Source organism: Ammospiza nelsoni, chromosome 15 (assembly GCF_027579445.1).
Source record: "Ammospiza nelsoni isolate bAmmNel1 chromosome 15, bAmmNel1.pri, whole genome shotgun sequence".
In the NCBI taxonomy this organism is placed as follows: domain Eukaryota; kingdom Metazoa; phylum Chordata; class Aves; order Passeriformes; family Passerellidae; genus Ammospiza; species Ammospiza nelsoni.
In genome coordinates, this window is record NC_080647.1 from 6180032 (window position 1) to 6195373 (window position 15342).

The window sequence follows — 15342 nt, forward strand, 5'->3', positions numbered from 1 at the left end:
CAGGGAACATGTGAAAACAAAGCCAATTACGGAGAGCCAGAAAAACGAAATCCATGTGAACAGGCTGAGTTCATCAGGACGATGTCACATGTTCTGGAGCACAGGAGCATGCACAGGGACAATGCCCAGTGCCAGCCCACGGGGATTACAGTCCCCACTGGACCCATGGCTCCAGACACGTGTGCCCCAGCCCTGCCCTGCTCACACAGCACTGCCAGGCAGCAGCAGAAGGAGTGGGGCTGAGCTGGTTCTCAGGGTCTGAGCAGGGAGAAGCAGCAATGCCAATCCCACACCAAGCCCTGTGCCGCCTGCAGAGGCTCCCAGAGCTCCAGGCAACTCTCCTTCATGCGGGCAGCCCATGGCACAGCGCCTGCCCTCCAGGGACATGGGTGCAGAGGGGTGGGGATGCTCCTCACAGCACTGAGAACACACACAGAATCTGTGTGTGGTGTTCATGGGAAGATGATGAACATCCACATTGTGCACAGGCACACACACGATTCAATAGAAGCAGTAAATCACCCCGGCTCTCTTTGCAGGGGGATTTCATTTTCCAGTTGACGCACCCCATTGCTTCCCAGATGAAAGATATCAAGCCAATCAGCACAAGAATTCCTGCTCTGTATTTCTCTTTCAAGAGGAAAGTGGAGCTGCTGAGATATCCCGTCCCAGCCCTCCCAGGAGCAGTCGGGAGATGTGCGGGATCAGGCGAGGGGGAGGAGGCAGAGCCTTCACCAGGAAATTTGTGATACAGAAACTTGTGCCTGGGCTCTGTTCTCAGCACACAGGCCAAGGTCAAAGCGGTTTTTTTTTCTGCCATTTCTAACCGGCAAAGAAGCAAACACAGCTAAAATCTGTAAGAGCAGCCAAAATGCTGTGGGCTGGCAAAAACAGCAGAGACAGAAGTGTCGTGTCATTTCGGAAGAGACAAGGAGCCCCCTCCATCCACCCCCAGGCACAGAGAGCACAAGGGGGAGGAAGCAAACCCCAGGGTTTTCCCACCTCATCCCAGGGACTGAACACATCCTCTGTAAAATGTATTCTGGAGATCTGCAGCCTCCTCTCTGGCATTTGTAGGGATTGTTCCTGCTGGCAGCAATTCCAGAAGCAGTCAGTGGGATGGGGGTCTGCAAGGTGAAGACGCTGCTGTAACACAGAAGGATTTGCCCCGAGGTTTTTCCCAAACCTCGCCAGCCCATGTCTAGTCCCTGCTGGAGTATATTGGTGCAGAGGCAGAGGTAACCCACAGAATGCACCGCCCATCTTAAGGTGACAATGCCAGGCAGGACATGGCTCGGAGCAACATGGTCTAGGGGAGATGTCCCTGCCACAGAGAGGGTGCAATGAAATGGGCGCTAATGCCCCTTCCAAAAAAACCTTCCCTGAGTCTATGACCAGACTCCCCAGGATTGGGCAGCACCCAGGACATCCCCCCAGCAGTGCCTGTCACAGACACCTGGCTACAGGTGACATGAAAGGTAAATCCTCATGACTGCTGCCATGCCCAGCGCATGAGGGGTGGCTGGAGCTCTGCACGGAGCTCTGCACAGAGCTCTCAAACAGCTCTCCTGCTTTGCACAGCCCAAGCAGGGCTCTGCCAGCCCAGGCACACACCAAATGTGTCCCAGGAGCACCCAGATCTCAGGGCAGACACACCAAATGGTAAATGTGGCTGTGCCCAGCTGCTTGCCCTGGCTAAGGCTGCTCACAGCACTCCCTCCCAGGCCCTGTCATTGTCCCAGCACTGGTGGTTCTGCACTGACTCTCCCATCCTGAGCTAAGCCATCTCTTTTGCCCCTAGAGCTGTTTGGGAAGTGGCAGCTGCCTTGCCTGTCATGAGGTGCTCAGCCTGGTCCCTCCAGCCCCCAGCCAGGCACCACGACAGACCGGCCCCCTCAGCAGAAACAGGGGCTTGGCCCAGAAATCATTATTTACTTATTAGGATGGGCTCTGTTCTCCTTTGGATGGCACAGAGAAGGCACCAGGACACCTGTGGAAAGCACGGGTGTAATCCAGCCCTGTGGACACCCGAGCTGCCTGGGGCCGGGCGGCCTGGGAAAAGGGCAGAAGCTATAAATACCTGGGGAACTGGCATATACTTTTCAGATTATTTCTATTACTGCAAATCACTTAATCTGAGGTCCATGTCCCTAGAGACCAATCCCACCACTCCTGAGGACGTGTCAGCACCTGACTTCTCTGTCACTATTGGCAGCGGCGGCCCCGGGCAGGGGGTGCTGGGGAGCTCCAAGCCAGGGTGCAGCAGGTGACCTTGCTCTCCCTGGCCTCTGTTCAGGCTCAGCAGGGAGCAAAGCAGCACCCTGAGAGCAGCTGAGCCAAGCTGACCCCAGGCAAACCGAGCCTGCCCCGTTCTGCACGGGTCCCCGGGGAGCGATGCCGGGCGCGATGCCGCACTCCCGTAACCCTGCTCCTGCAAACACTGTCCCGGGGCTGTGCAGGGACACCGGGGCCACAGGAGGTGAGCGGGCCCATGCAGGGGTGCAAGGTCCAGCAGGCTGGTCCCCAGGAACCGGCACAAAGCCAGCACGGACCCCAGCACTGAGCCAGGGCTGCGGCACTCATGCACCTGGGGCTGCTGTCAGACCTCAGCCCGCAGAAAAGGGACAATTCCCATTTCCACAGCTGCCTGGAGGCTGAAAGAATCGCTGCTCCTGAGCGCTTCAGCAGTGAAGTCCTACTGCTGGCAGTGTTTTTATTACTGTTAGAGGATAATTTGAATCTCACCTGAAAACGCTGGCGAGAAGGAACAGGGTTGCAATGGCTGGATTTAAAGCAGAACAAAGCACAGGCACTGCCCACTGCAGGTACCTGGCCACAGTGAGCTGGACTCCCCCCACCAGCAGGTCTCCCCAGAGAGGCTCATGCCTCCCCCTGCCCCTCACCCAGAGCAGGCAGAGGATTAAGGGTGGTTGGAGGTGGATGAGCAGCACAGGCAGATCAGGGAAGGCAGGCAGCACTGGAAGAGCGAGAGAATATGGATGGAGAACCTCCGTCACAAGTCTTTGCCATGACAACTGGGCCAGTTCCTTTTCATTTCAATGAGCTCCCTCATAGCACTGTTAACAAACAGGGCTGGCTCTGGTCCCCACAGTGTGCAGACACGCTCCATACCAGGGCCACCAGCCACTGCCAGGGCCACCACCGGGCACGCCTGCACGGCCACCCACCAAGGGCTGATGTGACCAAATCTGCCTCCTAATTGTTTACCAGGCATTTACAAATGCTCTGCTACAATAGGAGATGAGACATATGCCTCCTGTGCATGCTGGATCTCTGGAGGAAAAGAAAGAGCTGGAAAGGATCCAGTACCCCCACAGGAAGTGTTGCCATTGCTGTTTTCCTATGATCATGGTGCAGAGCTGGGCTCATCCAAGGTGAGAGCAGATCAATCTGATCAATACCCATGTTTGACCCAATGATGACCCCAGCAGGAGGTACCTGTGCCCCCTGTGCCACGTCACTACATGCACGTGGTGGCACAAAGCCGCCCTACCCAGCTGGCCCAGGCTGTCCATGATGGCTTTGTGGCACTTGCTTTGCACCAGTCTGATGTGCAGACGTGCCTTTTGCAGAAAATCTTCCAAAAATAAAATTATCTTGCACAAAGTAATGAGGCTGAGGAGCTGTGCAAGGAGGAATCTTCATTTTTCCTGTATATTTTCAATGTTCCAGAGCCGTCCACAGCTGCACAGATCTCTGGGATTTACCAGGGCAGCTTTCAGAAACAAATAGTTTTTACTAGAAGTCATAGAAAGTCTCCCACTGAATAGTTTTCTTTCAGTAAACACTCATTTGATAAATTTTAAATGTTCACAGGACAATAAAATAAATACAATTTCTTTCTTTTGTAATTTTAGTCCACAATCACTAGCAGAAAGTATCCACTGCAAACACCAACCCAGCAGGCTCCAGGGAGTGCTCCAAGTCTAGACAGCAACTGGCAATGGAGATCAGGCAAACTGGGACAGCCACCTTCAAACAGCAATTTATAAAATATGAATGAAGGTCCGTGCCAAGAGTGGAATTCATGGGAATGAAAGAAAAACACAAAGAACTGAGCAACTGCTCTCTACTACAAATTGTTCTTAACCCTGTGTAATGAAATCATTTTCATCACACCAAAACACGACTACGAGATTCCCAATATTTTGGGGAATTCTGTGATTTCTTCCTGCAATGCATGGCAGTGATTCCAGCTTTCCTCCCATGCAGAGACTGAGTTCTGATCTGCTCCAGTTTCCCCTGAGCCCGTTCCTCCCCCTGCCCATGGGCAATGTGCGCCCGTGGGGACCCGGAGGTGACGCCTGGCACGGACACAGAGCGGGCTCTTGTCTCTTCTCTGCTGGAGCCAGCGCGGCCTTGGAGGGTCCTGCTGCAGGGGGAGGGAGCTGGCATCGCCCCTGGGACACCGCTCACATCGCCTGCCTCGCTACACTGTTTCTGCTCTCATTCTTCCCGGGACTGTCCCACACCTTCCTCGCTCTGAGAAACCGCACAGAGGCAGCGACTTCCAGGAACTGTGGGCTCCGTGCCTCGGGACAGGATTCCAACTCCAGCACCCGCTGATGCCCAGCCCCTGGGGCTGGTATGGTACCTGTGCCCACGGCAGGGATCCTGTTCTGGGGGAAAAACCCATCTCTGCACAGGGAATCCTGACTCCTGTCCCCTGGGCTGCAAAACACACTCTCCGGTTCCAAATCATTCTCCTGTTCCAAATCTCTCTCCTGTCCGTATTTTGACATGCTCTTCTGTCCTCAGAAGCAGCACCAAAGCACTTCCCATTGTGAACTGGCTCTCAGTTAACTGGAATGAATTTCTCCCATGAGGAAAACCAATGTTAATGCCAGACTGGCTGCAGGGAGTGGTGCTCATCTGTTCAGTGGATAAACACCTGTGCAATAGGGAATCTGTAAACAACCGGAAGAATGTAAAAGCTGCATAAGCAGGAGAAGAGCTGCCATGAGCAGATCCTGTGCAGCTGCCAGCTCCAAATCCTCCAGAAAAGACACAAAATACCTGTGTGACTCCGACCCAGCAACACTCTGAAAGCTTTTTGTGGATTGTTTCTTTGGCAAAATTTTCTGATTTGCAGCTGCTGCTTCCAATACCAAGTGCCACATAAAGCCTGTGCTTCCACTGCAACCAGCACTTGAGAGGAGCCAGGGTGGAATACTCACTGCCAATACCAAGCGCAAGACTGTGGAAGCTGCTTCCACAGGGTGTAAGAGCTCAAAAGCCCAAGATATTTAGAAAATAGGATGGGAAAGCCTAGAGGAGGATGGGGCAAAGCCTGCCTTTGAGCAGTGAAGAGACAAAGAGATGCTGTGTACCCTCAGAGCAGCTGGTGGGTCCCACAGGGACATTCACCCTACATGTGTGCCCTCCACACCCAGCCCCTGAGAGCTGATCCATCTCCCCTTCCCAGCAGTAAGGGAGAGCTGGAGCACAGGAGAGCAGGGAAGAGAGGGAGGGACGGACAGAGGAGGGAGGGGAAAACAAGGAGACCATTTTATGAGATTTGATATTTGTTCAGAAGTGAGAAAAAGGAGACACCAGTGCTGTGCTCCAGGTCAGTGCCCAGTCCTTGGCTGCTCCCCCAGTCCTGAGGGGTTCTCCTTGCTGAGCACAGCTCCAACATCCCTGCAGCTCCAGTTACCCAGCCCCAGAGTATCACCTACTTCACAACCTCAGCTCCAGCCATGACAGACACGCACCCTGCACAGCCTGCTATCATGCCAGCTCACATTCACCCAGCCCTGAGTTCTCTATTCCAGCTCCAGCTGGATTATCATAGTTGTCCTGTGAGCAAGGAAAGGGTGAGAGGTGCTGAGGAAGAAATTTGTTTATCTTTTCTCTTCTCCATTTATCAGGAACTGAAGCAAGCTTTAGCACACCCCCGACTCCCCTGGCCGCCAGAGGCTCCCTGTCCATGTGTCCATAGGGGCCAAAAGGACCAGCTGCCCACATGATGTTCTGCCATGCTCCCCTTGTCTTCAAAGAAATATTTGCATCCTCTGGCCAATTGCCAGAGCAGAGAGGTCACACTGACAACAGCAGACAGGAGGGTCAGCCCCTTCCCAAGGGCTTTGGAGTTCTGCCAGTGCAGCGCTGGGGGTCCCCATCCCCCTCTGGGATGCCAGAGCAGCTGCTGCCGGGCACAGACTGGGAGTGAGAGCAGCCCTGAGCACGACCTCCTGCCTCATTCCATCTCTCAGTGCAACAGCTGCCCTTCACTCCCTCCTCTCTTTGCCAGTCTTATCTCCTCCCTCCATAGGAAGGAATTACTGCAGGTTTTATCTGTAAGCCTATCACAATTACAGAGCAGAAACGATTACAGAGCCATGGAGCCAGGTGATGAATGAACACGTGGCACTGGCCCAAGCTGACCACAGCCAGACTAGGGAAGGGAACCAAAGGCAGATGTAAGCAGCAAACACCAGGATTCCAACCAGTATCAGCACCAGGTAACAGCAGTGATAGCAAATGCCACTTAAAAACGTCTGAAGCTACGTGGACAGCAGATTTTCCTGAGCCAAAAGCCCCTTAAATCCTTTTCTCCCCTTTGATTCCATTGCTTCAGTAACAGCTCCTTCTCTGATTCCATTTCATCTAAACCAGAGGCCACCCCCTCCAATCCACCACTGTAATTTGTCTTCTGATGGCAGAGCCTTCTGACAATGCTCCATCTTGCTCCTGAAACAGGTTATTTTGTCACCTCAAATACTACTGGTAGTAATGATGCAACAACCACAGCAAAAAGATAAACAGCTCCAAGTCCAGAGTAACAAAACATCCAATTAATTTGCTAATTACATGCAAGCCTGGCTGGTGCAGTCAGGGACACTCTACCAAAAGCTTTAAATTAAACCCAATTGTGTTAATAACCACATTGTGGTTATTAATTGTGTTTCTGAGATGTGCCAGCACCTCCTAACCCTGACACTCCCTCAAATATTAAAAACTGCTCATGCTTTAGTGTCGTATGAAGGATGTTTAACTCAAAAAATACCTACCCATACCTGGTCCCAACTGCAGCAGGGCAGAACTGGGGCTTGGGAGAACTCCATCCGTGAGGGAAGAGCCACGATCCTGCTGGCAGACAGCAGGACCATCCAGAGAGGAAAGAAAGTAGGAGCAGCACACCTTGAAATGCTCTTTATTCTCCAAAGCAAGGGGGCCTGGGTGTGCTCTGCTCCCAGCAGCACCTCGAGGGACAAGGCTCTGAGGTGCCCATTGCCCCAGAAGTGCCCTCACTGTCCCCACAGAACACTGAGGCTGCATCCTCTGAGGGTTCAAGGGGAAAGCTTCATGTGCAAGGTCAAGTAGGGCAGGAGAGCAGACCTTGCACCAGACAGCACAGGGGTGCAGGTCCAAAGGCCAGTCATCCTTCCATCAGGGAATTTTACTACACAGCCTCTCAGCTCCCACAAACCTTCCTTCCCCCAGGCGCAGCTGCCTGGGATGCTGGTACACGATCCCCGCTCCAGAGCAGCAGAGGCTGTTCCTGTGCTGGCACCCACAGAGCCAGGAGAAAATGCAAATCTGTAGGAATGGGCCAGCAGCACGCTGCAAAGCTAATGGAGACTTTGCTAGGATAAAATGTAAACCTGGCAGCGATTAACACACACAGCTTGAGCCAGACCATGCCGAGCGTTCCGCTTTCCTTACGGTGTTTGGAAATTACATCTGAGCACAGAGAGACAATGTCCCTCCATTACACCTTTGCAGCAGCAGGGCAGTGCTGTACAAGCCTTGGAGTTCAAAGGACAAGACACTGGTGCTGTAAAGGTTGCTGTGCCAGCTCCAACCCTGCTGATCCCACAGAAGTCTGCTAGGGCAAGCAGGCACAGCACACCCAAGAGAGCTGCAAGGAAGAGGAGTGCACAGCACTTCCCACAGGAATGAGGGAGATGTTGCTTATCTCTAAGGCAAGACCCGGGCAGAATGTACCTGCTGCTGCCTGGTCCAGCCTCCAAGGCTGCCTGCAGACCTCCATGGGAGCCACACCTGCTCTCCTCAGTGTGACATTCCCAGCTGTGCAGGACCACACAGCACAGCTCCGCAGGCAGAGCGGCCGCACGGAGCAAACCTGCGCCGCCAGCACCAGCACCCCAATGCTGAACTTCCCAACTGGATTCCTCCCTGCCTCCTCTGCACTGATTCCAGCAGAGATTTATCCAGACTCCAGAGACACACCCAGAGCTCACACAGCTCCTGCCACGTACGAAGCTCACAGCTGGATGATGCTCACAGCTGCACTCTTTCTGACCTGTCATTACTTTTATTCTTTTTTCTTTTGCCAAGCCCTTGACATCTCTGTACAATCCCCCAGTAAATCACTGTGTGGATGGAAATTGCCCCGGTACCCAAATGAAGCTCCAGGCATTTAAAACAGAAACAAGGCCAGAGGCAGTGCACTTGCCTGGTGCTAATTTAGAGGTAAAATCTAATTGTTCATTTCAGCCTTTGCTCCCAGCATCCCAAGCATCACAGGGTGAGTGTGTGGATGCAGGACTCCCACGATGCAAACCCCAGCTGAGGCCTCACATATTCCTGGATGGGGCTGCCTCTGAGCCAGCAGAAAATCCCTTGGGCAGCCCTTTCTCCCTCCCATTTCCATCAACTTGGCCACATTCTGTTGTGCTGACAGGTGAGAATGCAGGTGCACACTGCTTTAAACGCTGTACAGGTATTTTACAGAGGTGGCTCATGTACTTTTTTTCAAGTTAATCCACCAAGAAAAATTATTCTTGATTGAATCCTACTTCTCAAAAAAAAAAAAAAAAAATCTCCCCTCCTCTGATTCATTCCCAAAACCTGTTCTAGCTCTACTTTAAAACACATTTTCTACCTGTACTTAAAACAGCCCTGAAGCGCAGGTGATGTTTCTCTGCCACTACATTCGGGGTTTCCTGCTCTGCACAGCGCAGGCAGCTCTCGGCGGGACAAGTTGCTGGGAGGATTTTAACTCGATGTCAACATCCGTCCGTGCTTCGGGGCTCAGCGTCCCGATCTCGCCCGCTCCCAGCGGCCAGGAGCAGCGGGATAACAGATGCGTGAGGAAACGAGATAAACGCAACGACCTCACAGGACGGCGGGGACACCAGGCGCGCACCGCGGTGCTCCTGGCACGACCTCACCTCGCCAGCCCCAAATGAGAGCATCGCGGCAAAAGGGAAGATTCGGCAGCGGAGACCAAAGCGGGAACAGCCAGGACACAGCGGGTATGACCCGCGGTGAGCGCGGCGGGGTGCAGAGGGCGGATGAGGGATGCGGGCACGGGATGCCGGTACCGGCGGGCTGCAGGATGCCGGCGGGAAGCACGGCGCAGGGAGCGCTTGCCGGCGGGCTGCGGGACGCGGGTACTCACCGGAGGTCGCCGTAAGCGCCGGCGTAGCCCTCGACCCAGGGCTCCACCTCGCTCTTGATGCCGGGGGCGGGCGCGGCGAAAGGCGCCCGGCCCGGTGGGTACCAGGCATCGGCAGGGCAGTCGGCGGGCCCGGCGGGCGGCTCGGGGCACGGCCCGTAGAGCTGCCCCTCCTCGGCGAAGAAGGTGGGCCAGGGGGGCGCGGGGCCCGGCGGGACCAGCTCGGCCCCGAAGCGGCACGGGCCGCCCCAGCCGCCGCCCGGGGCCGGCCCCGCCGCGCTCTCCAGCTTGACGCGGCCGAAGCCGCGGGGCAGCCCCGGCCCGGCGGGCGGCTCTGCGGCCAGGGCGGCCTCGAAGACGGGCGAGGGGTCGCGGGCAGGCGGGCGGGGGGCGCGGGGCGGCCCGGCGGGCACGGCGAACATGCAGTCCTCGCGGGGCAGCTGCTCGGCCGGGGTCTCCAGCGCCTCCAGCGCCAGCCCCATGGAGGCGGACACGGCGCGGCACAGCTGCCGGGCGCTGTCGCCCAGCGGATCTTCCTTGTCCGCCGGCTCGGTCTCGGGCGGCGGCAGCATCGGAATCGCACCCGCCTCGCCCAGCAGCTCCCTCAGCTCTCCGGTGCAAGGGAAGGACGAGCCCATGGCGGGGCCGGCGGGCGGCAGCGCCTTACCGGGGACGCGGGGCTCGGGGGCCGGCAGGCAGCCCGGCGGGGGCGGCAGGCAGGCGGGGGAGTCCGGCGGCGCTCGGGGGCTCGGCGGGCAGGGCGCGCTCGGCGGAGGTTGCCCGGCGCCGCCCGGTTCCTCTCGCGGCGGCTGGAAAGCGTCGCAGACGCTCTGGAAGAAGCTCTGAAAAGCCCCGCGGAAGGTCCTGCCCGCCGGTCGCGGGTAGACGCGACCGACCCCCAGCTGCACCTCCATGCTCGCCGAGCGCGGGGCAGCGATCGCTGCGGCGGCGGCGGCGGAGCGAGGCGAGGGCGGAGAGCCTTGGCAGCGCTCCCGGCCCGACCCCCGCGGGCCGCCTACCCGCGGCGCTGCTCCGCGGCGCCCATGGCAGTGCCCGCCGGGCTCGCAGCTCGGTGCGCGCAACAGGCAGGGAAAGTTGTCGGCGGGGGCGCGGGCAGGTGCGGCGGCGGAGCGAGGGGCGGGCAGGGGCGGCCGCGGGGAGGGAGGCGCGGCGGGGAGACCGCCCCGCTCCGGGCTCCGCCGCGATTAACTCTGTGGCGGTCGCGGCGGCAGCGGCTCCCGGCCGGCCCCGGGCTCGGGGCGGCCCCGGCGGCGGCCCCGGAGCCGCAGCCCCGCCGCAGTGTCCGGGCTCGGCTCCTCGGAGCTGGATGAGCGTACCCGGCCCGGCCCGCTGGGGACATCGCCCGGCACCGCGGCCCCCGGGGCAGCGCCCGCCCGGCCCCGCGCCCCGGCTGGGCGGGACGGGGCGGGGATGGGGGCGGCGGCCGCCCGGGTTCCCAGCTGGGCTGCCGATGGAGCGGGTGCGTGCGGGAAACCCGCCCCGGGCCGGCTCCGCTGCTCCCCCGCTCTCCCCACGGCTGACAGCTGGCGCAGCTGGGCGGACTTGGTCAGAAAAATGCTCCTTTTGGCGCTGGCGTGTCGGCGCTCACAGCTCCCCACCCTCGGCTGGGCCCGAGGAGATCTCCGCAGCTCTTGGTGCGGTTCCTGCCTGAGGACCTTCCTGCCGCCCGCTTCCACCCCCCAGCGCCCCGCGTCGTGCCACAGCCCCCGCCTGGCACAGCACGAACCATCCCGGGGGCATCCCCGCCAGGGTCACGCACTGGGATGAATAACACCTCGCTGGCAGAGAGAATTAGTGCGGGACCTACCGTAAACAAGGCTTGAGCTCCCCTTGCTGGTCCTGGAATAGCAATCCTAAAGCAACTTCTGGGAGGCACCATCCCTAGGAAACCTGGGAATGGAATCATTTTCATTCGAGGGAGCTTAAAACAAGCCCCTTACTTTGAGCCCCTTTGAAGACAAAGGGAAAAAAGTCATAAATAAGCGGAGCCCGTGGGGAAAACAGAGAGACATATCCCATCTTTTAAAAGCCTTTTTACAAGCTGTGGAAGATAAAAATAAAAATCGAAGTCCAGCCAAGCAAAATTTGGCAGTGTGCTCCATCCTGCCTGCGGGATGGGAGCAGCTGGGGGAGGGAGAGGAGGGATGTGCGCCGTGGGGAGGGGGTCACTGCCGGTGCCTCTGCAGCCCAGCACTGCTGAGGGCAGGGACTGCCACCCCCGGGGCTGTGGGGAGCCCAGGACTGTGCCCTGCTCCCCCTGGCCACCAGCGAGGAAGAGCATTTGCAGAGAAACCTCATCAGCCCTCGCGTGCGAGCTCTGCTGCCAAGTCCCACAGCCCCAAAGTGCTGAAGGCAGCTCAGCTGACACCCGAGATGGTAAAAACCAAGGGAGATGCTGTAAGAGATCTGCTGCCCAGTGGATGTGGGCTCCAGTGAGTTTGTTGTTCCAGCCTCTCGGAGCTGACAGGCTCCTGGAGTGAAATACAGAGAGAGACTGTGGAGAACATCTAGGGGAGGATTCTCACTGTCAGCCTCAAGAACTGTATCGAGAAGGGCTGAGGGCTGGGGCTGCAGTGTGGGATCACTGCAGGAACAGGAGCCTCTATGCCTCAAACGAGACATGGGCTGAGATCAGAGAGCTTTGCTTGACCCCACTGTTCCCACGAGGAGGAAACATCCTCAGCTTGTACACCCTGGAACACCACAACCTGCAAAGACCTCAGCACAGCTCAGAATTCTGATGTTCAAACAACCATCCTGTCTGGGATGGAACCTGTTGGGGCCGCAGCTCCTGGCTCTGGAGCTTTGGCTGTGGTGCTGTTTGTGTTGCCTTGCCCTTTCCCCTCTCTGCAGCATCCACAGGGCCCTGCATTTTCCCCTGTCTGAGTGTTGCTGTGGGGATTTTGGAATGTTGATCCCTGCAGAGGTGCAGAAAGCGAGACTGCAAAATGGTTTGTGTACTTCAGCCTGCACAGCCAACACTTCAGTTCTGACTGATGATCTGTGGCAAAGATGTTTTTAATTTATTTCTTGAACAGGCATCTTCCAGGGGTTTTATTTTTTTAACTTGGTCCTCACGTTTCATTTAAAATTGATGAAATGTTAGTGGATTTTCTGGCTGTATATGTGCACAACTGCATATGTTAGGCTTAAAGGATCTGTGAATTTTAATCTTTATACTTGGTTGCTGAAGTCATCACACAGTGTTCTAGAGATGTCCTTTTCTCAGCTTGAATTTGATATAGATTTCAATTATACTTTCCCATTCCCCCAGCAACACATATTCAGGTAATTTGTATCTGTAAATGTGATTTTGTGTTATTGTGAAATGTGAAAATGTGTTATTAAAGTGTGAATTTAACATCCCATCCAGGTAATAAGACTTTCTGCACAGGCTGAGATTTGAGCTGTTTATGTCAACAACAATTTGGTCTTTCAGTTCAAAGTCCATTTAAATGCAGAAGGAGTTAAAAGAATTGAAGATGGTGGACTCGAGTGTGTCATAGAGCAGGCACTCTGCCTGGCCTCATAGAAAGCAGAGTGAGCTCCAGCTTGGGCAGGGGGAGATGCTGAGGAAACCCAATCCAGCAAAACACTTTGACACATCTTCGTCTTGAAGTGTATAAATAGTCCCAATGAAATCTAGGAAATACTCCTGTGCTTAAGGTTAAGGATTCCCTTAAGTGCTTTGCTGGATCAGTACCAAGGTGATTATTTACAAAGCGCTGTCAAAAACATTGGACACCGAGAAAAAAATTTTTCTGATAAAATCCTTTGGCTCAGAATGTCCTGTGTGACTGCTCAGAACTGCAGCAAACAACATTTTTCAGAGATAGGGGCCATTCCATAAAAAATTTCCCTCCAGACCCAAGAGTAACAGGTGGTCCTTTGTTTTGCTGCCTGAAAAAAACATTTAAAACCAGGTGATTCTCTAAGAACTCAAATCTACAGCCACAGAAAGCTCAAATGTTATCAGGACAGTTCCACAGAACTCGCCAGGAACAGAATCAATCATTTTTCACCATTAATCTTTGGTAAAATGAGACCAGTAACACAGACTCTGACAGTTTTGCTTCCATTCCTTGAAGCCAGTTGCAGGCATAACCCATTAGCCATCACTTACTGAATTACTCTGATTACACTCCTCCTTCTGTACCCTCCCAGCTGTGAGCAGATGTCAACAGCTGGGAACCTGTCTCTGAACCTGCCCTGCCAACATCCCCGAGATGGTGAACTCATGGAGTTTTTTCCAGCTGCATAAAAAAGGAGGAATTGCTTCTGTGGAGCATTGAAAATGATGGCAGAGGTTCAGAAAGGATCTCAAGCACAAGGGTTATATCCCACTCTCACCAAGGCAGAGGCAGCTGGATGAACCAGAGGCACTCTGAGCCTCAGTGGTGCCTGTGCAGGTTGGGATGTGCCTCTGCTCTCATTAATTGCCTCTCAGCAAGGAAGGCATGGTGATTTAGGGGAAAGCAGCACAAACAGGTGAGAGAGACTGCTTTGTGCTCCCCTGGATGCTGTGGTCAGGCTGGGAGCCCATTAGGGCTGCAGGAGCAGCCAGCCCAGCCTTCCACCACCCACACCTGTGGACAGCAACCAGGCAGGAGCCTGTAAAACACCAGGCTCATTAATGCTGCCTCCCACAGCTTTCCTCATTATTCTGTGCACTCTATTATTCTTAAGCTGCTTAGAGCTATACAATACAATTTTCTTAAGATTTAAAATATTTTAGCCATTTGTGTCAATCCTGGACTGCTGACTGCCTTGTCTCATCAGACAGGTATGTGAGTTCCCATGGGTGGGTTAAGTCTCTTTAAAATTTGCCCTTGCATGAAGGTGCAGACAATGTTTTCACTTTCATCCATTTTAATTCTGAACATTAATAATATCTCACATCTCTCATAGCTTCCACCTTTCTCATTTAGGGCACAGGTTGCTTAACTCTTCCCTGCACCTCTCCTCAGTGGCCAACACTGATGCTGCTTTTACCCAACAAAGCCCAAAGCTCAGGTGCCCCTGGAGCAGGAATCATCTGTCCCTCACAGTGAGTTTTGATCAATCATTTGGGACAGATCAGACAGGGGATCCTGCTGAGCTGCGCTCATGTCACCCTGCAAGCCTTCTCTCAGCAAGGGAGGATGGATTGAGCATTGTCACCTCTCAAAATGCAGGAGAAGAGTTTGACAGAGCCCTGGCTCCCAGCAGGACTCCCTGGCTGGACCCTGTCCAGCAGCATCAAAGGGAGACAGACCTGTAAAAAGCCTCTCAAATGCCTTTGTTTGCATCTTGGAACAAATCCTGCCTTAAATACAGGGCTAAGCAATGTCTTAGGTAATACTTCTGGAACAGTTACAGTCACCTGAAGTGTTTTTCTTCTCTTTGCCCAAATTCATCCCTGTCACCTCCACAGAATCTCTAGCATGTTTTCCTTCTCTGACAGCTCGGAGGCTGATTTTCAGAACAGCCTGTTCATGCACCTTAGTGAGCTGACTGAAGTGCTTGGTCCAGTTGATCAATCCTTGCAGTGCTGAGAACAACACAAATCTTCACTCCTAATGAAACACACATTTGAACCCTTTCCCATGTCTTACACAATTGCCTTTTGGGCAGAGTTTGGAGTTCCTCAGGAGCCAGGGAGGTGATACACAAGTTTGTCATGAGTTCCAGTATGATATTTGGTCCAAGGCAACAACAGTGGCAGATCCATTTTCCCAGCCTGAGCTGGGAGAAGCCTGGGATAAGCCCACTCCCACCGCCTGGCAGGAATGCCCACCTAAAGTGAGATGCCAGAGGCTGATGAAGGTTCAGTGGCTTCATTGGAACCTGTGGGCACTTTGGGCTGCCCTCAGCAGGTCAGGATTCATCCAAGCTTCAGTGAGGAGCTGTGTTTGGTTATTGCTGACTGTTTGAATACTCTGAGGATTTCAAGA

General features: G+C 54.9%; 1 protein-coding gene across 1 annotated transcript in view; it reads right to left on the reverse strand.

Moving 5' to 3' along the window:
* AR (androgen receptor) overlaps nucleotides 1-10436 on the reverse strand; it is a 40280-nt gene extending 29844 nt beyond the window's left edge. The window contains exon 1 of the mRNA XM_059482978.1: nucleotides 9392-10436. Within this exon, the coding sequence (XP_059338961.1) occupies nucleotides 9392-10302 (911 nt within the window). The 5' untranslated portion in view covers nucleotides 10303-10436. The remainder of the gene's footprint in view (nucleotides 1-9391) is intronic.
* Between the last annotated feature and the right edge of the window lie 4906 nt (nucleotides 10437-15342).